Raw genomic sequence first — 27,963 nt, 5'->3', positions numbered from 1 at the left:
GGTTGCCACCGGAATCTCCCAGTCTAGGGGTTTATATGGGCTTGTGCGGGCTGTGTTAATCCCATGACGCTCCCTGCGCTCCCCCAGTCAGGGCTTGGTCGTCTGCCTGCCACTGGGAAGGCCTGGAGGGCTCCTGCCAGGGTACGGGAAATCCTTTTAGGGGCAGCTTCCCCTTAGGCTGGGGCCCTGGACCCCGACTGCCTTTCTCTCCGGTATCCTCCGTCACTGTGTCCAGGGCACCTTCACACCTTGGCACAGAGGCCTGATTGGGGAGGCAGCTCGTGGGCAGCCAGCTGGTATCAAGGCCTGGGCGCCTCCCTTCTGAGAGCACGGCCGCGTGCCAGCCACCTGTCTGTGACTGCAGGTGAGGGGGGGGTGTGCATCGTACTGAGCGGTTCTAGGACCCCCACGTCGTGGTCTAAACAAATTGCAGGACGTTTGCTTGCAGATACTACTCCATGGGACAGAGAGGGGTGTCGATAGTTCTAACAAACATGCTCTGATCCGTGCTCAAATCGTGTATTCCCGCCCGCAGCCTAAACCCCACCCAGGCGGGGGATTGCAGGAAGCAGGGTCCCCGCAGTCCTGTTCACTTGGTCACGTTCCTGCACCCTCAGAGCTTGATTAGCTTGAATTTTTAAAATCTCCATTCTGAAAAAAATATTCTGATGTTTTCATCAGAATGATGAAAAACATTCTGATGTTTCCCTCACTAACTTAATAATGAGCAAAAGAGAAATTTTTTTTATTTTTTTTTATTTTTTTTTAAGAAATTTTTTTTAATTTATTCATTTATTCATGAGAGACACACAGAGACACACACAGAGAGAGAGAGAGGCAGAGACACAGGCAGAGGGAGAAGCAGGCTCCATGCAGGGAGCCTGACGTGGGACTCGATCCCGGGGTCCCAGGATCAGGCCCTGGGCTGAAGGCGGCGCTAAATCGCTGAGCCACCCGGGCTGCCCCAGCAAACAATTTTTTTGACACAGTATCTATTAAAACCAACGAAATGTGTGTTTCCCTCATTCTCCAACCAGGATTTTTTTTTCTTTTTTCACAAAAAATTCTTTGTATTGCAGTACAGCCGACCCACAATGTCAGGTTGGTTTTAGGTGCACAACCTAGTGATTCAACCTCTCTACTCATGCTGCTGTGCTCACCACGAGCCCAGCTACCAGCCGTCACCACATATCGCTATTACAATGTCGTGGGCTTGATTCCCTCTGCTGGACCTTTTATTCCCATGATACAGGCTGGCTGGGCCCAGGGACACAGAGGGGGTCCTCCTGCAGGACCAGCCAAGAGGGTCCTTGGCTTCAAGCAGCAGAGGAATCAAATGCGAGCTGAGAAGAGGTGCGACCGATGTGTATGGAAGGTGTAGAGAGGGTGCAGATACAAGCAAAGCAACCGGGAGACTCGGAAAGGAAAGGAGCCTGAGTCTCGTCTTTGCTCAGGGCCTGGGGTTTCCACTGGGGACGGTGATCTGGTTGTGCGGGTCTTCCCAGGCAGCCAGGAGCAAAGAGCTCGGGGGCTCTCCATCCATCACTCAGGCCCTGCAGCCAGGTGTCTTGATGAATCTCGGAAAACGTTCAGGACGACCCAGGCCGGACACTCCTTGGGTGTTACCGACTGCGCTGGAAGCCCCCCAAGAAATCACTAAGTCCTTGACCTTTACAAGAAGGACACACATAATCTGCTGTGGAGGGCGAGGGTAGGGGTCCCGGCCAGAAGAGAAGCAGATGGGGGAGCCTGGCGGGCTGCATCCACGGAGCATGGGCCTTTTGCTCTCAGGGTTGTGTGAGCTCCACATGGGGCACAGACGTTACTTAAAGCTTACAAATTAATTGGTTAATTTTAAAAAAGGATAGAAGTGGGAGAAGGAGCGAAGACAGCAGGCTTCATGGGGTCCCTTCAATCTCCCTGTCTCTCTAAGACTTTCTCATTCCCTTACTGGAAGCCTATACCCCCTACCCCCCCACCCTGCACTCATCTCAGGTAGCCTTCCAGCCCCCTCCCCTGCAGCTATCAGTTTGTTCTCTGAGTATATAGGTCTTTTTTTTTTTTTTTTTTTAGTTTATAGGTCTTCTGATCAGAATTTTTCAAAGGATTGATTGCTATTGCAGGACGGCTCATCCAAGCAATGTCTCTTCTAGAAAGTACAAGTGGAAATACTAGCAAGTGGAATGGAAGTTAGAAGAAAAGAGTAATGCATTATACTGACACAGACGTAGGTGAAACAGCTCTGGGTTCCTGCCCCGGAGAGACAACGAGGCCCTAGGCGTCTCCACCAAGTGCCGGCCCAAGAGCCCTTCCTGGCGTGTTTCAGGAAAACACTTTTATATAACTTTTTCATCCAGATTTTATATGAGAAATCCCCTAAGAATTTAAATGGGAACATACATAACATTTTCCTCCTCCATTTAAAGGTACTCTTCATTTTCTTCCCCGCCCCCTTTTTTCTCTCTCTCTCTCTCCAATCTTTCCATTTTCCACCCACTTTTTATTTGGTTGTTTGCTGTTCTTCACAGCTGGGAAAATGAATCCTGCTCTCGGAGGGGTTGTATTTATGCCTCTCTCACCGGCTGACTCATCGCCTCTCTTTGCCACGGAGTTGTTAAGAGGTAAAAAGGGAAGGGATAGTGACCAGAACGAGAAAAGAAGGACGTCAAGAAATAGTAATGGGATGTGTATTTACATGAAATAATACTTCCATGTTTCTTTCTTTTACTCAGTTGACCCCCTCTTTACCAGAAATTGAAATATATAATGTATCCTTGCCAAAAAAAAAAAAAAAAAAACCTGTTTTTAAAAGGTTAGGTGTCAGATTGCCATATGATCCAGCCACTGCACTTCTGGGTGTTGTATATATTTATATTTACAAAAGAACTGAAAGCGGGAATTTGAAGAGATATCTGTTCATAGCAATAGTCAAGAGGTGAGCACAACCTAGTGGCCGACCCAGTCTCCTTGAAACCCCTGGAGCCAGATGGAGGGATGGAGAAATGAAAAGTGGTCTCTCCGTGCAGTGACCTAGGATTCAGCCCTAAAACGGAAGGAAACCCCACACTGGAGAACTCTCAGGACCTTAAGATCAGGTGAAATCAGCCAGGCCCAGAAGGCCGATACGGTAAGATCCTGCTTACACCAGGTTCCCACAGCGGAAACTCAAGAGACACGGAGAAGAGTGCCAGCTGCTAGAGGCCAGCGGGAGGGGGACCAGAGTTAGTGTTTAATGGGGACAGAGCTTCCCTGTTGCAAAATGAAAAATGTGAATATGCTTCACTGTAACTGGCGTGGCAATGCTGACGTCCGTGCTGCTGCTGAACCGTGTCACTGCTTGGGGTAGTGTGATTTATAGGAAGAGACACGGACTTGGTCTTCCTCCCCCTCTGGCACAGAGCTCCTGATTCCATCACAGGGATTTCCTGTGATGAGAGCAATAAGGGCGTCTTTGGTTGCATCCAGGAGGGGACTTTTAGACCTAAGGATGGATGCTGGTTGCTGGTGAGCCAGTGATTAGAGGTTTGAATTCTCAGCCCCATCCCCCGACCTCTGGGCCAACCGGAGACCTAAATCATCTTGAATACTTAGTGGAAATTACACGTGCACGAGGGCTTCAGCTGCCTGTATTTTCCCATCAAGCGTTCTGGTTGGGCTCCTCCTTCCAGTGTGTCTCCTGACCCAGGTGGAAGGCGCCCAGGGCAGTGCCCCCCCACCCCCCCATGGGAGTTGACACTGCCCCCTCAAGCCTGAGGACTGCCCATCCCTGAGATCCTGCCCCTGATCGACTTCAAGATATTGATGGGTTTGACCCTCACGGTCCACCTGCTGGGCCCACCCGCCTCTGCCCCGTGTTCTCCTTATAAAAACCTGGAAGTCTTTTCAGCCCTTTGGAGACAGTCTTTGAGGGGCTGGTCCCAAGTCTTCCTGGTTTCAATCCTCAGGGAAGTCAATCTCCTCCTGCTTCCCCACCACTCATCACGATCTCTGCCTTTGGATGTTGTCAGCAGTGAGTGGCCGACCCCGTCTGCTTGCGACCCAGAGCCAGGCACTCTGACATCCTGGCACCCCAGCTACTCCTTAGTCCCATCCTGTTTCCAATCAAATTAGACACTTGGATGTGTTTTTGAGCTAAAACAAAACACCTGGGATCCCTGGGTGGCGCAGCGGTTTGGCGCCTGCCTTTGGCCCAGGGCGCGATCCTGGAGACCCGGGATCGAATCCCACGTCGGGCTCCCGGTGCATGGAGCCTGCTTCTCCCTCTGCCTATGTCTCTGCCTCTCTCTCTCTCTCTCTGTGTGACTATCATAAATAAATAAAAATTAAAAAAATAAAACAAAACACCTGGATACAGTTATAAGCTAGAATAATCACTGTATCTTTAATTACTTGCTATTTGTGAACAACTGATCATTATAGCAACTTATTCTGTTTCCAATCTAGGCCAACCATCCTACTTTAAAGGACTGACAATGCAATCTAAAACATTAAAACAACCCCATGAGGAGCCAGAAAGTGGTGGGAACCCCCATCAGGCAGAAATCCACGTAGGTGGTGTCTAGAAGCTTCTGCCAACGTCATTTATCCGATGGGTCGGGTCCTTGAGGGTCAGTGTCCCTGGCCTGACCCAAAGTAGGGACTTTACTAAGAGATCGTTCCATAAAATCGTAACCTCACAGGGCTCTACCGAAAGTGAATTCACCGCATCTCATACTTTAGGATCATTACCTTGGTTTACAATACACCAGTTTGAAAAAGAGAAATCTGCCTCTGAGGAGCTGTAAGCACACAGATTTATTTGCAAATCCACGTTATCTGGGTGCTCCAAAACACAGCAACCCCTGTATTTCTTTACAGTAGTCTACGGCTGCTGGGTTACCCGGGGTATTCAGCAGAAGTAAGTACAGACCCTGGGGCACACACACATACACTTTATGACAGACCTCAAAATACACTGGCAAATAATTTTCCAAGGGAAAAGAGTGGATTGCTGTTTAAAAAAAATCAATAAACTTCCATAAGGAAGAATCAGAAGAGACGATAATAAACAGTATAAACGAACCCATGTTTGAACGAACTCCGTGGTTTTCTTCTCCAAAACTTCTAACACCCGTCCAATTATGAGGACAATCTCAGACAACTCCAAACTGAGGAATATTCTGAAAAATGCCTCAAAACTGTCAAGATCACAGAAAGCTGCGAGAGTGTAAGGGGAAGTGTCACCAAATAGGCGGGGCCTAGGAGAGAGGGGGACTCAGTGTAGTGTGCTGTCCAGGATGGGATCCTGGCACGGGGGAAGGATGCTCATGGGAACCCTATTGAAATCCTAATGAGGTCATGAGTTTAGCTAATAACAAACCACTGGTAATGTCCTAGTTTTTGACAAACTCATCACGGTTCCAGAAAGTACTCCACTAGGGGAAACTGGGTGAAAGGTATTTGTGAACTCTGTATTATCTCATTCCCAAACACCAACAGCTCTTGTCCATGTCATAGGAATTTCATCTCACTCATCTTCCAGTTCCACCCCCGTCACCTTCCGATCTCCACCCTGCACCCAGAGTGATCTCTTGTGTTGAGTTCAGTCTGGGCCCTCGGGTTGAAATCTCCCGCTGGATTCCCCTGGTCCTTAATGGATTTCAAACTCCTCACCCTACCCCAAAGGAGCCTAGTGGCCTGGCCCTGCTGAACCCCTCATGCTCAACCAACGCCTCCATCCTGTACGTCGGCCTTCTTGGGGCTTTGAGGCTCTGTGTTGGCTCAGGGCCCGTGTGCCGGCTGTGGCTCTTCCAGGAGGGTTCTCCTCAGCTGCCCTTGCGGAGGGACGAGGTGGGGGGGGGTGGAGAGAGTGAGTGAACAAAAGCATTTTTACTCTGGAGAAAAATTAAAACCTGTCTTAGGAGGCATGAGTGATTGCAGTCAGCTTGGATATTAAAGATGCTTATTTCTGCATATGAACAGGAATAATAGATAAATATATATAATAGGGATCACATATATGTATATATTTAATAGGCAGCAGGCAATGAGAATGCAGTTCAGCTGAGGTCTGGAGCGCACTGCAGGCCGGCTGGGCCTGGGAAGCGAGGTGGGAAGGGGTGAAGGTGATGGGGGAATGGGGCAGCAAACCCTGGCTCAGATCGAGACAGCAGCTGCCTTTCAAACGACCCAGGTGTATCCCAATATTCAGGAACCAGTGTTGCTGCCCTAACGTGTCCTGGCCTGGATAACGGCCCTGGGGTAGGGAGTTTTGAACAAGTCGGGGGGCCGTACCGCGTGGCATTTGGGTCCCTACTTTCTTCAGTTCAGCAGGATACGGTGAGCATTTCCCCACGTTGGGCACTTTCTGTGTTTATCTCTTTGCTTCCAGAAAGGATTTGAGGCGATTTAGTTTTGAACCAGAATACGAGTGTTGAGGGGGGTCTTCGGGTCGCGGGAAATTCTGTAGGCCAACCTGCGCCCAGGTAGCACGTTATTCTCCCTTTTCTATTAGCTTCCCTGCTGCAGCTGGTCCCCCCCGCCCCGGGTCCCTGGACGTGACACAGACTTGTGTTGGATGAATGAAGGGACAGGTGGACCCTGAAGGCAGTCAGAGTGGCAAGGAGGGAAGCGAGCTCAGGCTTTGCAGTGGCAGCTACCTGGCTGACCCCAAGGCTGGCCTGGAAGCAGTCCCCGGCCGTCTGCCTGTGGCGCTTCCCCTGGGCGACACCCCCACGCAGTGGAGCTGGGCCTTCTGCTTGAGGCTCGCGTAGATCCCAGTGGGAATGAAGGTAACGGGCACGTGTTTCTTGACTCGTAAATATAATAAAATTTGCTCCATCGAGGTAAAACTTCCAGGAGATGCTTTTCTCACTTGAGCTCGTCTTTGAGTTACCTCCTCCGGTGGCTGTCCAGTGCCACCTGTCCTGCCGCGGAACGTGAGCAGGAAACAAAACTAAAATAATCCGCTACGATTCTTGCAGATAATTTCAGTTCTTCAGTCTTTCACAGCTTCTGCTGCTTCTTTGCTTTCCAGATATTTACCTTTCTCAGTTCAATGTATTTTTGGGTTTTACATTTTTTTTTTCTATGTTTGTGAGTGCCAGTGATGTGGTCTGGAGTGGGGTTCGGGAGCCAAACACCAAGAAAGAATTCTTGAGATATTGTCCATGCAAAAAAAAAAAAAAAAAGTGTTTTTATTCTAGCTCAGGGACGGGACCTGCAGGCAGAAAGAGCTGTGTTGTAGGTGTGAGGAGTGACCGGTTATATAAGGTTTTCCACCCTTTGGAGGGGACTGTGACATTAGGGCCCCAGGAAATGGAGACTATAGGTTTCTGGAGGTCTAGCTAATTGATAAAAATGGCTTTTCTTCTTGTAAATCGTTGAGACAGTCGCAAACTGATGGAGACTCAGGTCCTGCGTAACTGTGATCGCTATCAGTGAACCATCTGTTTTTCTCCTTTGCTCTTGGGCAGCCAGGTGTGTGCCTGAGGAATGTCGCATCCATCCCCCCTGGGGGCAGGGGCGGGGGTGTAAGGTGTCACCTTGTGCTTTGCCCTCTGCTCACCTTCCTTTTGCTCCCTCATCAGGAGTATGGTAGGTATCTCCCCTTTCATCACAAAATACTCTCATTTTAAAACATGTATAACTTCTATTTAAAAAAAAAATCTAAAAAAAAAATAATAATAAAAAATCCTTAAGTTTGAAAGGAGCATATTTTGCTATTATTGTTTAAGAAAATGCCACATTTCTTATAATAGTAATAATTTGAGTTATATTTTCACTAGAAAAAGTAGACTTTTATTTTTTTTAAGATTTTATTTATTTATTCGTGAGACAGAGAAAGAGAGAGAGAGAGAGAGACAGAGAGAGAGGCAGAGACACAGGCAGAGGGAGAAGCAGGCTCCCTGCAGGAGCCCAACGTGGGACTCCATCCAGGTCTCCAAGATCACCCCCCCCCCCCCAGCTGAAGGCAGCGCTAAGCCCCTAAGCCACCAGGGCAGCCTGACTTTTTTTTAAATTCATCTCTTTCTCTCTCTTTTTTTTTTTTTCAAGATTTTATTTATTTATTCTTGAGACACACAGAGAGAGGCAGAGACACAAGCAGAGGGAGAAGCAGGCTTCCAGCAAAGAGCCCGATGCAGGACTCGATCCCAGATCCCTGGATCAGGACCTGAGGCATAGGCAGATGCTCAACCGCTGAGCCATCCAGGAATCCCCAAAATTATACCTTTCTATTAGGTTTATCTGTGCTAGTCAACTTTCTCCCTATCTTTCTTTCTTTTTTTTTTTTAATAGAAATACCATAAAGGAAAATGTAAATCAGTGGTCTGTGCTGCGCCTCTGAAATCCACGAACTCCTAGAAAGCCCAGACTGAACTCTGCCCTAAATGTTTATGCCTTGCTGTTGAGCAGGGAACATTCCAGAGGGAACTTGAAAGTCTGGGCACCAGGATTCCCTTCTGAAGCGCTGGGCCTTTCATCTGACTTGGCTGCCGGGACTTCTCAGAGATGCGCACGTCTCGATTCATGTCCAAGGACTGTCAGGTTGTCAGAAAGAAACCTCCAGAGAGCCCACTCCCGCTGAGCCAAAGTGTGCGTCCCACAAAAGTCAGTATTTTCAGCTTTTCCTTTGCCCTGAGTGTGTATAAAAGGGCTTTCTAGTATATGTCCCTTTTATCGGGGGCAGGGTGAGTATCAGCAGAGAGATGGCTTTCTTTTTTTTTTTTTAATTTTAATTTTTTTTTATTTTTTGAGTGATGGGCTTTCCTCTTTTATCCTTCTGCCAAGAGTAGGAGCACAGATACCTTATTTTGGACTTTGGGAGATGCTTTCTTTAGAATATATGACTTTATTGAAAGCCCTGAGTAGAGATGCAGGGACAACAAATAAAAATAGAGCGTATTAGAGCAAAGGTCACGTTTCTTTGAGCGCATTAGTTTTAATTGACTTTGTCCTTATTGATGAGATGTACTGTCTTTAGCTTAGGTGATAGATTTGTCTGATGTGAAGAGGTCGTGAGTCAATGGGAAGAGGTTGGTTACCGGATGCGTAAAGCTTAACACACGCAGTTCCTGGTACCCAGAAGGTGCCCGTGAATTCCTGTGGAAAGAGGTCAGAATTAAAAAAAACTGAGCAAACTAGACCTGTCACCTATTTAAAAAACAAATTTTAACTGAGTAAATTCGAAGATCTGATCGGCCTTATCAAACAATTTGTGAATTGGACGGCATTCCTTCCGGCAAGTGCTGGGGAGCTCTGCTGAGCTAAACAAAATGAAGGTTTTTATTTTTTTTTTAAAGATTTTTATTTATTTATTCATGAGAGACACACGGGGGAGGGGGGCGGGGGGAGGCAGAGACACAGGCAGAGGGAGAAGCAGGCTCCATGCAAGGAGCCCGATGCAGGACTCAATCCTGGGTCTCCAGGATCACACCCTGGGCTGAAGGCAGCGCTAAACCACTGAGCCACCCGGGCTGCACAAAATAAGGTTTTTAAAGGTAGAAAGAGCTCATTACACACATACACACACACAAAGGAAAAAGAAAGGAATTTACTAGCAAAGGAGGACGAAGTTGCCCTCCTAAGGGGAGCAGAAGAGGTGTGTCCCTTTCATTCACTATCCCAATACCACCAACTGTCCCATGATGACCAGGAAACTGTCCTCGGCTTACAGGTTCATCTCCGAGGGGCTGAAACTTGGGGTACGTCAGGCGGGAAGTCTTACCCTACTGATGAGGGGACGTGACCTAAGTGACTCCGTTTGGGCCACGTGGTTTTCTCTTTACTAGGTCAGAAGGCCCGAGTCGAGTCGTAGAGCTGCTTCCAGTCTCGGGGGCCGGGACTTTGAGCCGTAGCCTTACTCCTCTGACCTGCAGACCCAACACGTTGAATTGGATGATAACGCTGGTTAACTGCAGTATCTTTTTGGGGGAGTTGGGGTGCGTCCTTTCAGAGTGCTGTTTGCTCAGGGAAGCCTTTTATTTAGGTATTTATTTTAACAAGGCTTTTTGTTACAGCTCTGAAGCTGCCCTTGGAACAGCGCTGAATCAAAGCCCCTTTACCCTTGAGACTCTCTCCTGGACCCAGCAAATATCTTTCCAGTTTATATGAGGAACAGGTGGCGGAGGCTGCTGCTGCTTCTTCTTCTTCTTCTTCTTCTTCTTCTTCTTCTTCTTCTTCTTCTTCTCCTTCTTTCTTCTTCTTTCTTCTTCTTTATGGCATCTTATGTCAGTATTTTTCTAGACATTATAATTCTATACTAAAATCATCCCACCCTTGGGACCCCTGGGTGGCTCAGTGGGTTAGGTGTTGTAACTTCGGTTCAGGTCCTGATCTCAGGGTCCTGGGATTGAGCCCCACATTGGGGGGTCCCTGCTTCTCCCTCTCCCTCTGCCCATCCCCCTGCTTATGCTCTCTCTCTGTTTCTCTCTCTTTGTCAAATAGGTAAATAAAATTTTTATTTTTATTATTATTTTTTTTATAATTTTTTATTTATTTATGATAGTCACACAGAGACAGAGAGAGAGAGGCAGAGACACAGGCAGAGGGAGAAGCAGGCTCCATGCACCGGGAGCCCGATGTGGGATTCGATCCCAGGTCTCCAGGATCGCGCCCTGGGCCAAAGGCAGGCGCCAAACCGCTGCGCTACCCAGGGATCCTGTAAATAAAATTTTTAAAAGAAAAAAATAAGATCCTGCCATCCTTAATACAAATGACCTTAAATGGTACAGCCGGAGCTGCTCTTCTAAGGCAGCCTTGGCCTCCTCTCTGCTGCCAGTATTTGCCTTCTCCCCTGAGGGGTTCAGACCATCAGGGCCCAGCACAGCCTCGCCCTGTCACCCAGGTCCCTGCCACCACTGTTGTGACCTTTTTATCCTGAAGGGATTCCAGGCTGATGGAAAATGTACCAAAACAGGACAAAGAAGGCCCGCTGGTCAGTCGTTCACCCAGATTTCCCAAATGTACCACAAATATGGTAACATTTGTTCTGTTACCCCCTCCCTGCAGATATGAATGGATGTGACCATGCATGAGCTTTTTCCCTGAAATATTTCAGAGGAATTTGCAGATGCGACATCCCTTTACCCTATACTCTTCAGGGTGCGTTGCCCTAAAATAAGACATTGTCTTCGTTAACTGTGGTATGGTGATCAAAGGTAGGGAATTAACGTTTATGTAATATTCTTACCTAATCTAAGGGCCTTTTTCAAATTTTACCAAATGTTCTAGCAATAGTCTTTGCAGAAAAAAAATTTATAATATGAATCTGTCCTTGATTCAGTGCAGAATCACACCGTGTGCAGTTGCTAAATGTCTCTCTGCTCGTTTGATCTGGCGTGAACACTCATGTTTCTTTGTCTTCCGTGCCCCACATGTTTTTGAAGCAAACAGGACAGTTATTTTGTAGATTCCCAACCCCCCCCCCCCCTTGTTTGATGTTTCCTCAGGTTTAGATTCAAGTTACACACCGCTGGCAGGAACACCCGCCGGTGATACTGTGTCCTTCTCAACGCGTCAAAGCACAAGGCGCGGATGTCTATTTGCCCTGTGATGGGGATAGCGGGTCACTTTTTACAGGTGGTGCCTTTTATGTTTCCCTACTGCAAAGTTCCCATTATTTTTTTCTTTGCCATTAATATAAATGAAATCGGGAGATTGGGGTGTATGAAAATGCTCTGTTTCTCATTATACTTTTATTCACAAGTTTTTACATCAATCGATGACTGTTGCCTGAAAGAATTAATTACGGTTGCCAATTCGGGATGGTCTAATTCCATCATTCTTTCAAATTCTTGTAGAATCCTCCTGTAATGAAAACTTGCCAGCTTCCGATCATTTTTTTCATTCACTTCTATTAATATGGACTCGTGATTTCCTATTTTTTTAATGGGTTATAATCCATTTGATATCACTATTAAGGAACCTGGATTTTGTGAGTGACAAAAGGATATTTAGAAACCAAGTCTGGGCAGAGTGCGTTTCTCACTGGGATATCACAGGTGCTCTCGGAGGACAGAGCTACATGATGAATGCACGCACACAAATCAGTGTCCACGTGCGTATCTAGGCCTGTGGCAGATCTTCTACTTCTATTGCTCTGTCTCTATGCAAGTTAAACACCAAGAACCAAAACAACAACAACAACAACAACAACAACAACAACAAAACACCAAGAACCTATTCGAACTCAGCCCCACCACTTTATTCCAGCCTTCTCTTCTTTCACATTTGCAACTCCCTTTTCTAGCACTAAGCCTGGTTCTTGTCATCAGCACCACATTCAAGTCTACATACACTGTGGCTTCAAATCTGCTAACCTTTACCCATGTGAGAGACACAGTAATTAACTGAAACTTGATATTTATTTAGAGTTATTGTTTTTACTACTGTGTCTAAAGTTACCTAAATTAATTTTTTTCTGCCCTTCGGTGCCATTATGTTATTTATTTGAAATACTGTTGGATATGTTATACTTTTTACTGTCCTTGTTGACTTTTTACGTCTTGAGCATATAGCCCATTAACTCTAGAAACCAGAACTATAAAGAGACACCCTTCCAGAAGTGTCCCTGGTCACCCTTCTACCCGGTACCCATTCCTCCTCTTCACCCCATTCCCACCACCCCTGTAGGTAACAAATCACATGTACTTTTGGTTTATTCATTGTGTCTGATTATTTTTTGCACATATTTGCAGTTATTATTTTCTTTTTTTTACACAAAAGGTAGCTTACTGTATTAGTTTTCCAAGGCTGTTGTTGTAACAAAGCACCACAAACTGAGTGGCTTGCATGATGGACATTTATTGTCCTGCAGTTCTTGAGGCTAGAAGTCCAGGTCAAGGTGCTGGAGGGGCTGTGCTCCCTGTGAGGGTAGCAGGGAAAGAGACGATCCAGGCCCTTCTCCCAGCTCCCAGGGTATCCCTGACTGGTGGCCACAGAGCTCCAGTCCTCACATGACATTCTCCTGTGTGCAGATCTGTCCAAATTTCCTCTTTCTCTAGGACACAGTCATGTTGGATTAGAGACACACTGTACTCTGCTAGGACTTCATCTTAACTCAATACAGCTGCAATGACTCTATTTCTAAACAAATCACGTTCTGAAGTACATAGGAACTTTGGGGGGACACAATTCTACCCATAACACGTATATGATTATGCTTTTGCGCTATGCTTTTTGTCACTTAATATAACCTGCAAACCATTCCACAGCACTTCCTGGGGATCTTCTTCATTCTCCCTTTTTTTCTATTCACAGCCACAAAGTGCGGCATTGTGTAGATAGAACATAATTTATTTGACTACTCCTCCACAGCAGCTGAACTGTTTCCAATATTTTGCAGATATAATAAATGCTGCAATGATAAGATTGTGGTTATGTATTTCATACTGCAGAAGGATCTTGAGGGTAAATTCCTGGAAGTAGAATTGGTGGGTCAGAAAGTAGATGCATGGGTACCTTTGTTAGTCATTTCCAAATCCCCCTCTGAAAGCTTGTAAAACTTTTTATTTCCCATTAGCATGTATAGCAGTATTTGCCCATGGTATTCTCAATAGAATGTATTGTCTAGCTGTTTGCATTTTTGTCAGTTTGAAAGGAAAACGATATCCCTGTGCAGTTTTAGATTACATTTCTCTAATTATGAGAAAGGTTGGCAATTTTTTCTTTTGCCCATTTTTCTTTAAAACTTTTGGTAGTTTTTCTTCAGTTTTTAAGATTAAAAAATATATATATGCTAGGAATAGTATATTTTTTCCAGTTGCCTTTTTAAATTTTATTGTTATTATTTTTTGCTTTTAAACATGACATTTATTATCTTACAGTTGTGATATCGGAAGTCTGCTGTGAGTCTCACTGGGCTAATGTCAAGGTGTCTGTGGGCCAATGCTCCTTCTGGAGGCTCCGGGGGAGAATCTGTTTTCCGGCCTTTTTTGGTTCTTCCCGCTGCTGCTGTGTTCTTTGGCCCCTTCCTCTGTCCTTACCAGAATCTTCAAATCTCTCTGACTCTGATCTCTGTCAGTTGCCTCTTGACTCCATTCATGGTGTGTTGTCGTTTTTAACCATTCTTTTATTGAAGCTAGTTTTGAGCTACAGTAACAAAGCCTTTTCCCCACACCCAGGTTATATTGGAATTCACCATTCACCCATGTGTGCTTCTAGAACTTGAGTGTTTACTTTTTTTTTTTTTTTTTCTTTTTTACATTTAGAGCCTCAATCCATTTTAGGTTCATTTTTATGTCTGGTCAGAGATACTGATTTAATTTTGTATTCTTTTCTTGAGGACATCAAAACTCTGTCTTAGATCCAGTGATTTGAGGTACTATGTTTACAATTTATCAAATGTCCACATATACTTAGGTGTATTTCTGGACCCTCAGCACTCTCCCCCTGGCCTGTTTGGTCACGCACCAGGAACACAGTCTCAATGATAACATGTTCTATGTCTGGTAATGATAGTAGCTTTTCCTTTCCAGTGAATTCCTAGTCTGATATATTTCTCCACATGAGTTTTAGCATCAACTTGTTCAGTTCCATCAAACACATTTATTGATTTTCTAAAAAAGATTTTATTTATTAGAGAAAAAGAGAGAGCAAGCAGGAGTGGGGTGAAGGGCAGAGGCAGAGGGAGAGGGAGGAGCAGACTCCTTGCTGAGCTAGGAGCCCAATGCAGGGCTGCATCCCAGGACCCTGAGATCATGACCTGAGCTGAAGACAGATGCTTCACTGACTGAGCCGCCCAGGCATCTGGAATTTGTTAGTTCTTAGCATTATATGCATATACCTAAAGCCAAAATCTTACTCAATGGAGTAGCACTAGAGGCATTTCTACTAAGACCAGAAGAAAACAAAAATGATGTCCACTATCTATACAACTAACTGTTCCACATTATTCAGTGGACGTGTTATCTACTCTCATTAAACAGGGAAATCAGTAAGTGGCCCAGAATTTTTAAATAAGTAAAACTATTTTTACTGCAGAGGAAATAGTAATATACCTGGAAACCCCTAGGGAATTGCTGGTAGAACTAACTTAAACGATAAATTCAGTAAGGATGGAGGAATAGGGATACCTGGGTGGCTCAGTGGTTGAACATATGCCTTTAGCTGAAGGCGTAATCTCAGAATCCAGGATTGAGTCCCATTTAGGGCTCCATGCAGGGACCTGCTTCTCCTTTGCCTGTGTCTCGGCCTCTCTGTGTCTCTTATGAATAAATAGATAAAATCTTTAAAAAAAAAAAAAAGGATCCAGAAATGAAATGAACATGCAGTTGCAGGGTGTGTGAATAGAGAAAAATCCATTTCCAAATAAAAATAAGGAACAAACTTGACAAGAAAATGTGCAAAACCTAAATGAGAAAAACTTCGAAAGCCCAAACTTTGTTGGGTTTGGTAGATAAACTTCTTATTTCTGGCTAATTCAGTGGGTCACACATTACTGAGTACTTCCACCTGTACAGTAAACATGTGAAAATAAGCTTTGTTTTTTCTCCTGTAAATCTGTCTATTGTTAATTGTAGGCTCCCATTCACTGGACCGAAGTTGGAAGAAGAAAAGGTTTCCTCCCAAAACAGACAATGTGATTGTAGAACACTGTATGGAATGTACAAAAAAGCTATTGGAACCAGTAACTAAATTTAGCAAGTTGGCATAACATGAGATCAATGACAAATACCAATTATATTTCCATCGGAAATTGAAACTATAAAAAATCATTCACAATATCAACAAAAATGGTAACACTTAGGTTGGAATTTTTTTTTTTTTTCATTTATTTATGATAGTCACAGAGAGAGAGAGAGAGAGAGGCAGAGACACAGGCAGAGGGAGAAGCAGGCTCCATGCACCGGGAGCCCGACGTGGGATTCGATCCCGGGTCTCCAGGATTGCGCCCTGGGCCAAAGGCAGGCGCTAAACCGCTGCGCCACCCAGGGATCCCAGGTTGGAATTTGAAATTTGACAAAAATTGTAAAAGACTCATCCTCTGACTCGTACAAAACATTGATGAGAGTAATTAAAGAAGACCTAAACAGACAGTTAATGGATCAAAAGATTTAATATTTTTTAAAAGTTTATTTAAAGTACGCATCCCCCTCCCAATGTGGGGCTTGAACTTACTACCCTGAGATCAAGACGTGCAGGCTCTACTGACTGAACCAGCCAGATGCCCCAGATTTAATATTTTTGAGATATCAATTCTCCCTCAAATAGATCGGAGATTCTATATAATTCCAGGCTTTTTTTTTTTTTTTAGAAAATGACACGATGATTTTAAGATTCATATGGAAATACAAAAGTTCTGGAATATATAAACACTTTCAAAAAAGAACAGGGTTTTTGGGCTTACCTTATCTGATTTTATAACTTATTTATAAATCTACAGTAATCAAAACAGGAAAATATGATATAAAGATAGCTCAATTGAACTGATAGAGGTCCAAAAATAAACTGCACATACATGCACAACTGATTTTGACTAAGATACAAATGTGGTGAATGCAGTGGACAAACAGCTTATCAACAAGTTATGCTGAAATATTTGTATATCCATGTGCAAAAAATGAACTTAGGTCCCTATCTCTACCATATACAATAGATCCTAAACGTAAATGCAAAACCTAAAACTAAGATTTCTAGAAGGAATAGAAGAAAATATTTGTGAGCTTAAAGCTGAAGAACCAATCCTGAATTTTTATATCACCTTTTGTACAGCAAAGGTGATTGGTTTTATCTATTTTTATCCTGTCATGATTGGATTCTAAATCTTCTCAGCATTCACCTCACTTGGTAAAGACAATAGCCTTATCTTCAGTAACCACCTGAGCTCACTCTCCCAAGGAAAGGGTGTTACCATTTCTTTACACTTCATTAGGTCAACAATGCATGATAATGAAATAATGATCAAAGATTTTGAGTCTAGGAAGTGGGGGTTTGAGGCCGCATATGCTCCAGGTAATTCTTTAGAAACACAGGGTGGAAGCTGGTAGCCTATATTCTTGTACATGTACCCTGCCACTGGATTTAGTAAAAAACAAAACAAAACAAAAAAACAGTGTATGGTTTCCATTTCTAACCAATATGAGTTCCGAGTTATGTCACCTTGGACTGGTCAGGTATTCTGTTGTACCTGATTATTATATGTATTAGCCAAAGGTCAGAGGCTTAAGGACTGAGCCACCCAGGTGCCCCTGCTCACTTTTTTCTAACAGGGCCTTTGTGAACATCTAACGATCCACAGAATAAGAGAAAGGTTTTTTAATTGTAAAGCAGTGGGGCAGGAGGAGGGAGGCGGAGAATGAGTCCGCTGTTGGGTCTCCAGGATTAACACCTCCAAAAATACAGAATGTTAGAATCTAGGAGGAAGAAAAAAAAAATATATATATATATACACACACGTATAAATATAAATATATAATATACATATAAATATATATATACTTTGTAAATTGTAATAAGAGCATTCACCTCATAGGTTAAGATTAACTTTGATAATAAATCCAAAGCCCATTGCTCAACAAATGTCAGTTATTAATTCCATTATTATTAAGGATTTTTTTTTTTTAACAGGAAAATGAAGCTCGGAAAGTCTTAGTAACTCATGAGTATGTCACAGCTAGTCAGTGACCGATACGTCTCCGGGCTCCAGGTCCAGTCTGATTCCAAAATAGAGAGTGTACTCTCACCATTAGGCTATGAGTCTCTTGTGTTTTCCATCAAGCGTGTAACGGAGCACGCAGGGCGCAGCGCACGATGGTGCTGAAATCACTGGAGATGAAGGTTTTTATGCATTCGGTGCTTCATCCTTTAATTCCGCGTTTCGGGGAGAGCTTCTACCCGCAGCCAAGCAGGACCCCGCGGGCTCCAGAAAGCATCCTCCGCAGGTAGCCCGGGGCGGGGCCTGCGGGGGACGGGGGCGGGGCCTGCGGGGGCGGGGCCTGCGGGCGGGGGCGGGGCTCCGCGGGTGGGGGCGGGGCCTGCGGGGGCGGGGCCGGGGCTCCGCGGGCGGGGGCGGGGCCTGCGGGCGGGGGCGGGGCCGGGCTCCGCGGGCGGGAGGTTCGAATCCCCCGAGGCTCCGCGGCCGGGCGGCTGCTGCGCTGTTCACCGACCCGGAACTCCCGCGCTCCCTCCGGGGTCCGCCCGCTCCCGCCCGGAAGGATCCGCTCCGGGATTTGCGGGCGGCAGAGCTCGAGTGGGACGCGGTAGTCGGGGATCTAGGGCCCCCCTCCCAAGCCGGGGTCCGGAGCTCGGCGCGCTGTAGTACAGGGCCCCGCAAGGTGATGCTCGGGGTTCCCCCGGAGGAGGGCGGGACCCGGCTCTCCCTGCCACCCTGCAGGACCTGAGGTCCCGACCCCCAAGGGATCTGAGCCCCGGGGGCCCCCGGCGGGGATCTGAGCCCCCCCCCCCCCCGGCGGGGATGTGAGGGTCCGACCCGGGCCGTCCCAGTTCCGAGGGGCAGGGCGCTGGGCGCTGGGGAGGCGAGCGGCGGCCTCCAGGTCCCGCCCCGCGGCTGCCGCCAAAGCGCGGACGCGCGGACTCGGTGGAGCGGGAGGGGGACGCGCGGCGGCCGTGCGCATGCTCAGTGGCGCCCGCTCCGCCGCGGGGCTCGGCGCGGGGCGGCGGTGCGCGTCCTCCCGCGGCTCATGGCGGCTCCGGGGCCCGGGGGGCGGCGGGTCCTGGCAGGTGAGGGCCCTGCGCTCTGGGCGCGGAGTCCGCGGCCGCGGGGGTCGGGGCTGCGCCCGGGTCTGGGCCGCGGGGTCGGCTGCTGGCGCGGGGACCGGGTCTGGCCTTTCCGGAAGTCCGCGCGGCGGCCGCTGGGGGGTGACCGGGGGGCGCTGACCTGGGGGCGCTGACCTCGAGGGGCTGACCTGGGGGTAGGGGGGGCTGGGCTGGGCCCTGGGGGGGCCGACCTGGGGGTAGGGGGGCTGACCTGGGGGGGCTGGGCTGGGGGGGTGACCTGGGGGTGGGGGGCTGACCTGGGGGGGCTGACCTGGGGGGCATGGGGGTGGGGGAGATGTCCTGGGGCGGGTATGGGGTGGGAGGGTGGTCCTGGGGGGGGTAGGGGGTGAGGGGGCTGACTTGGGGTGGGGGGGATGGGGGGCTCACCTGGGGGTGCTGACCTGGGGGGAAATGGGGGGTGGGGCTGTCCGCCAGTACACGACTTTCCCTGTCCCATTGGGGTGTCCCTGTGGGGGGGGGGGCTGTCCCAGTCCAGGACCTTCCCCGTCCCATGGAGGGGTCCCTGTGGGGGGGGCTGTCCTCAGTCCAGGACCTTCCCTGTCCCATGGGGGGGTCCCTGTGGGGGGGGCTGTCCCCAGTCCAGGACCTTCCCCGTCCCATGGGGGGGTCCCTGTGGGGGGGGCTGTCCCCAGTCCAGGACCTTCCCCGTCCCATGGGGGGGTCCCTGTGGGGGGGGCTGTCCCCAGTCCAGGACCTTCCGTGTCCCATGGGGGGGTCCCTGTGAGGGGGCTGTCCCCAGTCCAGGACCTTCCCCGTCCCATGGGGGGGTCCCTGTGGGGGGGGCTGTCCCCAGTCCAGGACCTTCCCCGTCCCATGGGGGGGTCCCTGTGGGGGGGGCTGTCCCCAGTCCAGGACCTTCCCGTGTCCCATGGGGGGGATCCCTGTGAGGGGGCTGTCCCCAGTCCAGGACCTTCCCCGTCCCATGGGGGGGTCCCTGTGGGGGGGGCTGTCCCCAGTCCAGGACCTTCCCGTCCCATGGGGGGGTCCCTGTGGGGGGGGCTGTCCCCAGTCCAGGACCTTCCCGTCCCATGGGGGGATCCCTGTGGGGGGGGCTGTCCCCAGTCCAGGACCTTCCCTGTCCCATGGGGGGATCCCTGTGGGGGGGGCTGTCCCCAGTCCAGGACCTTCCGTGTCCCATGGGGGGGTCCCTGTGAGGGGGCTGTCCCCAGTCCAGGACCTTCCCTGTCCCATGGGGGGGTCCCTGTGGGGGGGGCTGTCCCCAGTCCAGGACCTTCCCCGTCCCATGGGGGGGTCCCTGTGGGGGGGGCTGTCCCCAGTCCAGGACCTTCCCCGTCCCATGGGGGGATCCCTGTGGGGGGGGCTGTCCCCAGTCCAGGACCTTCCCTGTCCCATGGGGGGATCCCTGTGGGGGGGGCTGTCCCCAGTCCAGGACCTTCCGTGTCCCATGGGGGGGTCCCTGTGAGGGGGCTGTCCCCAGTCCAGGACCTTCCCTGTCCCATGGGGGGGTCCCTGTGGGGGGGGCTGTCCCCAGTCCAGGACCTTCCCCGTCCCATGGGGGGGTCCCTGTGGGGGGGGGCTGTCCCCAGTCCAGGACCTTCCCTGTCCCATGGGGGGATCCCTGTGGGGGGGGCTGTCCCCAGTCCAGGACCTTCCCTGTCCCATGGGGGGATCCCTGTGGGGGGGGCTGTCCCCAGTCCAGGACCTTCCGTGTCCCATGGGGGGGTCCCTGTGAGGGGGCTGTCCCCAGTCCAGGACCTTCCCTGTCCCATGGGGGGGTCCCTGTGGGGGGGGCTGTCCCCAGTCCAGGACCTTCCCCGTCCCATGGGGGGGTCCCTGTGGGGGGGGGCTGTCCCCAGTCCAGGACCTTCCCTGTCCCATGGGGGGGGTCCCTATGGGGGGGGCGGTCCCCTGTACGTGAACTGAGCGGTTGGTTGTTTGGTCCTTTACACAGAACATCCTTCACCGGAAAAGCCAAGTGTAGTTTAGGAATCTGGGCCGGCGGCCGTGCTGAGGAGGTCGGCCTCGGCATAGGAACCAAGTCGTTTGCCCCCAGCTCTAGGAGCCGTGCAGCACCAGAGCGATTTCGAATTGGCTTTTGGTACAAGGAGCTGCAAACCTACCTCTTAAAGTAGATAGAGCGAGAGAGCGCGCCGTGTGTCGTCCTCGGAGGGGGGCCAGGTGTTCAAATACATTCGCGCTGGTACCCTGTGTTTCAGACGTCGTGGCATATGTTGAAGTCTGGTCAGTGAATGGAACAGAAAATTACTCCAAGACGTTTACAAACCAGCTTGTGGATATGGGGGCAAAGGTAAGTCCCCTGACCTTGCTGCGCGACGTTGGTCCTCCGGGACCTCGTGGGACGGGCGTGTGTTTTATTTCGGGAGGTCGTACTTAGAACGTGAGGCCTGAAGGACAGAGAAGACCGTGGGTGAGTAGCGGGGTTGGGGAGGGCGGCCCGGGACGGGAACGGTGTGAACAGCAGGGTTTATAGGACCTGGGTGGCTCCGGGGTTAAGGCCCTGCCGCCCGCTCAGGTCGTGGTCCTGGGCCCCCAGCCCGGCTCAGCTCGGGTCTGCTCCTCCCTCCACCCGACTCTCCCCCTGCTGTGCTCTTTTTCTCTGTCAAATAAATAACTTTAGAAATGAGAGAGAGAGAATAGTTGGCCTTTGGGTGAAGAGGGAAGACTCTAGGCTGGAAACGTGGTTTCTGCCATTGGCTCCTTGGATGCAGGATGTTGTTGACCGAAGTGAGAAGTACAGGAGCAGCAGAAGGTCTTGAAGGGAAAGATCCTGAGTTTGGGCACATTGAAAATACCTGGCAGACACAGGGAGGTACAGACGTGGGACTGGAGATCGTCAAGGCCGGAGAGCGCGTCGTCGGGCGTCAGGCCCTGTGGCTCAGGGCAGACCACGGGTGTGGGAGTGACTCGGTGGTTAGGATGGAAGGGGCTGGAGGTGCAGCCAGCTTACTGTGTGGAGGGCGGGTGGCGGGAGCAGGGACTCGGACAGACGGGCATCCACGAGATTCAGGAACGTGCGTCTGGATGTTGGAGGAGGATGGACTTCAGAATCTCCAGACAGGTTGGCGCTGGTGGGTGTATGTTAGGTTTTGGGAACTCCAGGGTGTTGTTTGGGAACTCTAAGGTGTTGAGTGTAGCACAGTTTTCAGTGGGACGGGTAAGGGTTGGACGTTAGCCCAGGAGTGAAGGAGGTGGTGCAGACGTCTATGCTCAGAGGGACCTGAGCTGTGGACAGAGTGTATTCGTGTGTGTGTTGGGGGGGGGGGGGGCGCGGGGGACGACAGCGTAGGCGGGTGAAGGGAGAAGACGCGTGAACGCAGGACCAGGGGTGAGGGTGGGGAGAGAGGCACCCAGGGCATAAAACAGAAGGACTTTCACTCACGGGCAGAGAGGGTGCTCCTAAGTCCTGTCTGGCTGGTGCCAGTCCCCACCCTGCTGCACGGCACAGCCTGGGGTGGAGAGTGCTGAGCCAGTAGGGGCAGGGCGCCCTGGGACCCCGAGAAGACCCATTCGGTTCTGGCCCGTGGGTGGGTAGGAGCCAGAGCGAGTTTCCTGGTTTCCATACCTGCTGCCTACCTGGCTAAGAGCCCAGGTGCACAGCTGGGAGGAGGGCCGTGAGGACCTCACCGCTGTGTGTTAGCATCACACCTCCGCTCTCTTGGAGCTTTCTGCTTTCCGCTTTTTATTTAGAAAACTTACAAACGGAAGAGTGGGACATAGACGCCCAATAATTGTTAACATCTTAGCCTCCTTGCTTCGTCTGCATCTCTTCTGTACAGTGTATTTACATGTGAATGTGGTTTTTTTTTTTTCCTAAACTATTTGAAAGTCACAGATAAAATTTGGCCCTAAATTGGTTCACTGTGTATAACCTCTAAGAACAAAGGATTTTCCCGTATGATAAAGACAATTGATCACATCTCGGAAGATTAGCAGTGGTCCCTAACGGATTCGGCCACTGCAGAAAGCGGAGCCTGTGCCAGTGGGTGGGAGGCCGCTGCTGTCTGTACTTGGTTCTGTCTTTACTTTCAGCCCACGGGTAAGTTGCTGGCCGTGTGTCATCAGGATCTGACGCGATATTTTCCTGCGCGTTTTCATATATTTATTTTGAGGAGCCTGTTCAAGACTCCAGCTCATATTCCCATTGAGTATTTCCTTCTCTTCTTGACTTGGAAGCATTCCCTCTATTTTTCAGTTGGCCTCGTTGTTGGCCATATTAATTGCAGGATTTTCTAACTCTGTGGCTGGTCTTTTCATCTTTTTTTGTGGTATCTTTTGATGATAATTGGAATACAGTTTATTTCTTTACGGTGAGCTTTGTTTGTTGTGTGTCCTGTTTAAAAAAAAAAAAAGGCAACTGTGCCTATACCAAGATTATGAAGATTTCTCCTGTGTTATTTTCTGGAAGCTTTATCATTTTGCCTTTCACATCTAGATTTACTGTACATCTGGAATTGATTTTTATATGTGGTATGAAATAGTTTCATGTTTTTCCACGTGAATATTCTTTTATCTTAGCACCATTTATTGAAAAGATCATCCTTTAACCGGTCTCTGAAGTTACACCTTTGTCATCGGTCAGGTAACCGCATGTTGCAGTATCCGTCTGTCTGTTCTCAGGACGGACCACCGTCTTAATTGCTCTTACAATGAACCTTCGTGAGTCGTCTTGTTTTTCCTTCAAGGGGTCCTGGCTGTTCTTTGCCTGTTGCATTTCCAAATATATTTTAGAATCAGTTTGTCAGCTTTTTAGAAATTTTGACTGGGATGGGATTGATGAAAATAGAACAGTATGGAGAGAACTGACATTTTTTATAAAATTGAATCTTCCAATCCATGAATTTATATGCCTTTGTTGATTTTGATGTCTTTAATTTCTTTCAGTAATGTTTTATTGTCTTCTCTGGTCATTTTTGATGCTATTATAAATAGTATCTTTTAATTTCCTTCTTCTCTTACTGGTATATAGAAATAACTTTTACGTATCCACCTTGTGTCCAGAAGACTTACAAATTCATTGATGAGATTGGGCATTTTGGGGATTTAAAAAATCTACACAATTGAATGTTATGTGCACAGGACAGTTACTTGTAGTTTTTCTAATCCTGACCCTTTCTATTTCTTTTTCTGGACATACTGCACCGGTGAGGGCCTGTGTTGAGTAGAGTGCACGTTATCAGGCATCTTTGGATCCTCTTCTCAAGGGAAAGCTTTTGGCATTTTCACCTAATGCAGGTTTTTTGTTTTATTTTTTAAGTTGGCATATGGTTGACATACAATATCATATTAGTTTCAGGTTTATAACATAGTGATTTCACATTTATGCACAGTGAAATGTTCACCAGAGTAAGTCTAGTTCTCACCTGTCACCAAAGTTATTAGGGTATCATCGACTATAATCCCTGTGATGTCCTTATCATCTCTATGACTTAAAACTGGAAGTTTGTACCTTTTCTGATCTTCACATATTTTGCACGTCTCCTCACTCCTGCCCCTCTGGTATGCACCAGTTTTCTGTATTTATGAGTCCGTTTTGTTTTTTTAGATTACACATATAAGTGATATCATATGCCTCATGTATTTTTTTAAATTGATTTTTAGATCCTAATTTGCTGTTTTCTTCATGAATTAACTTTTTAATGTTATCAAATGTGTTTTCTGTATATAATATAGCATGTGGTTTTTCCCTTTCACTTTGTTAACATAGTGAATAACTATTTATTTTAATGTTAGCCAACTTTGCAGTCCTGAAATAAACTCAAGTGGTGGGAATGCATTATCCTTGTTACGTATTTGTTGGTAACAGTTTGCCAATATATTGCTTTCTTTTTTTTTTTCCCCCACAAATATTTCAAGGAGTAATACTGGTTATTTTCTGTTCCTGTAATGCTATTATGTGGTTTAGTACTAAAGATATGCTGGTTTTGTAAAACAAGTTGCAGAATTGTGACTCTTTCTCTTTTTTATTCTAAGTTTGTATAGGATTGGTACTATTTCTCTTAAATTTTTCATATAATTTGCTGATGAAGCCAATTAGTCTTTGAGTTTTCTTTGTAGATTTTTTGAAAACTTTGTTTTTTGTTATAGTTTTTAATCTGTTTGAAGATTAGAGGATATGTGTGTTTTCTGTTCTTAAAAGTGCTTTTAGAGAGCTGTTTTTTTTTTTTTTAAGTATTCATTTCATCCAAATTTTCAAATTCATTGGATCAAAGCTATTCATCATATCCTGTTTGAATCTTTCAATGTCTTCATGATCTATAGAAATGGTCCCTTGGTACTGATATTGGTTATTGTACCTTTTTTCTTATTTTCCTTATAGCATTTACTTAGGTTTTATTAATTAGTTTTTCCAAAGAGTCAACTTTTGGTGGTCTTGGTCTTTTTTTTTTTTTTTTTCTTAATTCTGGTCTCATTTTTATTATCTTCTAACTCGCTCATTGGTTTTAATTAGCTGTTCTTTTTCCAGCTTTTCAAGATGAGTACATTGACATTTAGCCTTCTTACTTTTTTTACATGCATTTATTATGAGATTGTTAAATTCATATTTGTTAAGTGGAACATGGGATGCTGAATGGTGAATAGCAGTTCAACAACAGACTATAGAGAAATTGAAACAGAAGTTTATTATAGGTTTTGGAGGAGATGCATAATGCCACATGCCCTTAAGGAGTGACAAGGGGGCAGGGATCCCTGGGTGGCTCAGCGGTTTAACGCCTGCCTTTGGCCCAGGGTGTGATCCTGGTGTCCCAGGATCAAGTCCCATGTCGGGCTCCCTGCAAGGAGCCTGCTTCTCCCTCTGCCTGTGTCTCTGTCTCTCTGTGTCTCTCATAAATAAATAAAATCTTAAAAAAAAAGGAAAAAAAAAAAAGGAGTGACTAGGGGAGTTCAGGGCAAAGTGCAGGCAGAGAGAATGGCAGAGCCTGAGGCATATGTCTTTATTAGGGTCCTTGGGTGGAAAGCTTTCGGCTTCCTGCTTCAGGGCTGGGTTAATCAATTCAAACCAAAGAAGGAGGCTTTGGTAGTTCCAGAATCGTATCTAAGGGCATATGACAGGAATGATCTTGAAGGCAGAGGAGACCATTGCTCACAAGGGCGGTCGGGGAACTGACATTTGCTTGTGACTCTGGGGGCTGTTATCTAGGGTATGTGCTTGCACAAGGGGTTAGTGTTCGCTTAGGACCCCTCCAGAAAGCTTGGCCAAACAAAGTGGATGCCAAGGCAGCAGTACCCTGGAGTGGGTTAGCTGGGATCTCAGCAGCATTCATGGTAGGTTGTACATTTCTCCCCAGGCTGGACTTTAGCTGCATTCCCCAGGGCTTTGTTGGGTGGATTGTAGTATCTAGGTCTGCTTTTACTTTTTGTTTTATCCAATGCTTTTTGTTCTTGTCTCTAGATAAACTTGATTTGTTACCTTTTTTTTTTCTAGTTCAGTATTTGTGTGTATTTAAAGTTCTTTGGAATTAATTTGAGACCCAGAATTATATTCTCTTTCTTTAGAAAAGATTCACATTTGCCTCAGTCATGGTGTTTTTAGCGCTCATAATCCAAGACTGTCTTAATCCAGTTGCAGGATTGGAGATGATTTAAAACTGGACTACAGATCTTTGAGGGCCTCTATGACTGTTACCCTTACTCCCGGGTCAGCCCTTCAGATGCCCATCCAAGATGTGAGGGTTTGCCACACTCCCTTACCCCATTCTAGTTTAGTCTAGTTTTTGTTCCTCTTGTCTTTAGAGGCATTTAGAAGTACTGCCCGTTGTTTGCTAAATTTGACAAAAAAATGACCGAGTGCTGGGCTCCTCTGTCTGGCTGTGTCCATCTGTACCTAGACTCTTGGCTCAGTAATAATCCCTCACTGCCTCAGTAGCTCTCCAGGGCCTTCAGGTAGGTGGGCAGGTAGATAGATAAAGAGTATGTATGTATATTTTATCAAAGTGATACATACATGTTGCTTAAAAGGGCAAATGTGTGATGCCATGAAGTTCATAGTACAAACAAGGAGAAACCAGCCCTATACTTCCCATTTTATTTTTCTAAGGCAGCTTTTTCTAGATCCATTTTATTTGTTTCTTTTGGTGTTTACCTTTTTATTTTCAAACAGTGTATGTATATACTTTGATAAAATTAAATATTGTTAAAAGAATTATGTATTGGCAAGTTCCACTTAATGGAAAGATTACATATAAAGGTCAATTTTTTGACACCGTGAATTTGAACATGCCATTATTATACCTTTCTTTACCTTTGATTGATATTTTAGCTGATTGTAAAATGTTAGGTATATATTATTTTCCCTTGAAGGCACTTCTCTATTGTTTTCTGACTTCCAGATTGCTGTTGGGAAGTCTGATGCCATTGTCATGTCTCATTGTTGGGTGTGATTTATTCCTACCTTCGCTTCCTTACTTTCTCTTTTAATTTCAAATCTTTCTTTACTCCAGCTCCACTGAAATTTCACGATGATAAGCTTAGTAAGGTTCTGTTTTCATTCTCATGCCAGGCCCTTGGGGGTCCTTTTGATCTAGAACACATGCCCTTGGGATCCCTGGGTGGCGCAGCGGTTTGGCGCCTGCCTTTGGCCCAGGGCGCGATCCTGGAGATCCGGGATCGAATCCCATGTCGGGCTCCCGGTACATGGAGCCTGCTTCTCCCTCTGCCTGTGTCTCTGCCTCTCTCTCTCTCTGTGACTATCATAAATAAATAAAAATGTAAAAAAAAAAAAAAAAATAGAACACATGCCCTTTAATTTGAGACATTTTTCTTGAATTATTTTTGGATTTTTTTTTAAAGATTTTATTTATTTATTCATGATCGACACAGAGAGAGAAAGAGAGAGAGGCGGAGATACAGGCAGAGGGAGAAGCAGGCTCCATGCAGGGAGCCCAACGTGGGACTCCATCCCGGGTCTCCAGGACCACGCCCTGGGCTGCAGGTGGCGCTAAACCACTGCACCACCGGGGCTGCCCTATTTTCTGATTTCTTTTCCATTTTCTCTATTCCTGTATTACTTTCAACTGCTATTACTTAGGTCTTGGTTCTCCTGATCAAGCTGATGTTCTTATCTTACATCTCCTATTGTGTCCATCTCCTTGTCTTTTTGTTGTTCATGGGTACAGTTTCTCAGATCTATTATTGTCCAGCATTTCTATAGACATTTTTTTTACTTGTGTCATCATATTTTTATTTCCAACAGCTCTTTAGTTCTCTGATCCTTTAAAAAAAATAGCCTCCCATTTTGGATATTCTTTCATGAATACAGTATCTTCT

General features: G+C 47.1%; 1 protein-coding gene across 12 annotated transcripts in view; it reads left to right on the top strand.

Moving 5' to 3' along the window:
* Positions 1-18,548: 18,548 nt before the first annotated feature.
* Positions 18,549-27,963, top strand: part of MCPH1 (microcephalin 1) — a 233,475-nt gene continuing 224,060 nt past the window's right edge. For all 12 annotated transcript variants that reach the window (XR_007402838.1, XM_049095296.1, XM_025445645.3 and 9 more), the window contains exons 1-2: positions 18,549-18,660; positions 20,895-20,986. Coding sequence is in view for 11 of the 12 variants with exons in the window: in XM_049095296.1 (XP_048951253.1) it covers positions 18,621-18,660; positions 20,895-20,986 (132 nt within the window). In the remaining variant the exon portion in view is untranslated. The remainder of the gene's footprint in view (positions 18,661-20,894; positions 20,987-27,963) is intronic.

The sequence above is a fragment of the Canis lupus genome, chromosome 16, assembly GCF_003254725.2.
Source record: "Canis lupus dingo isolate Sandy chromosome 16, ASM325472v2, whole genome shotgun sequence".
In the NCBI taxonomy this organism is placed as follows: domain Eukaryota; kingdom Metazoa; phylum Chordata; class Mammalia; order Carnivora; family Canidae; genus Canis; species Canis lupus.
The sequence above is the reverse complement of the archived record's forward strand: the minus strand, read 5'-3'. Positions and strand labels throughout refer to the sequence as shown.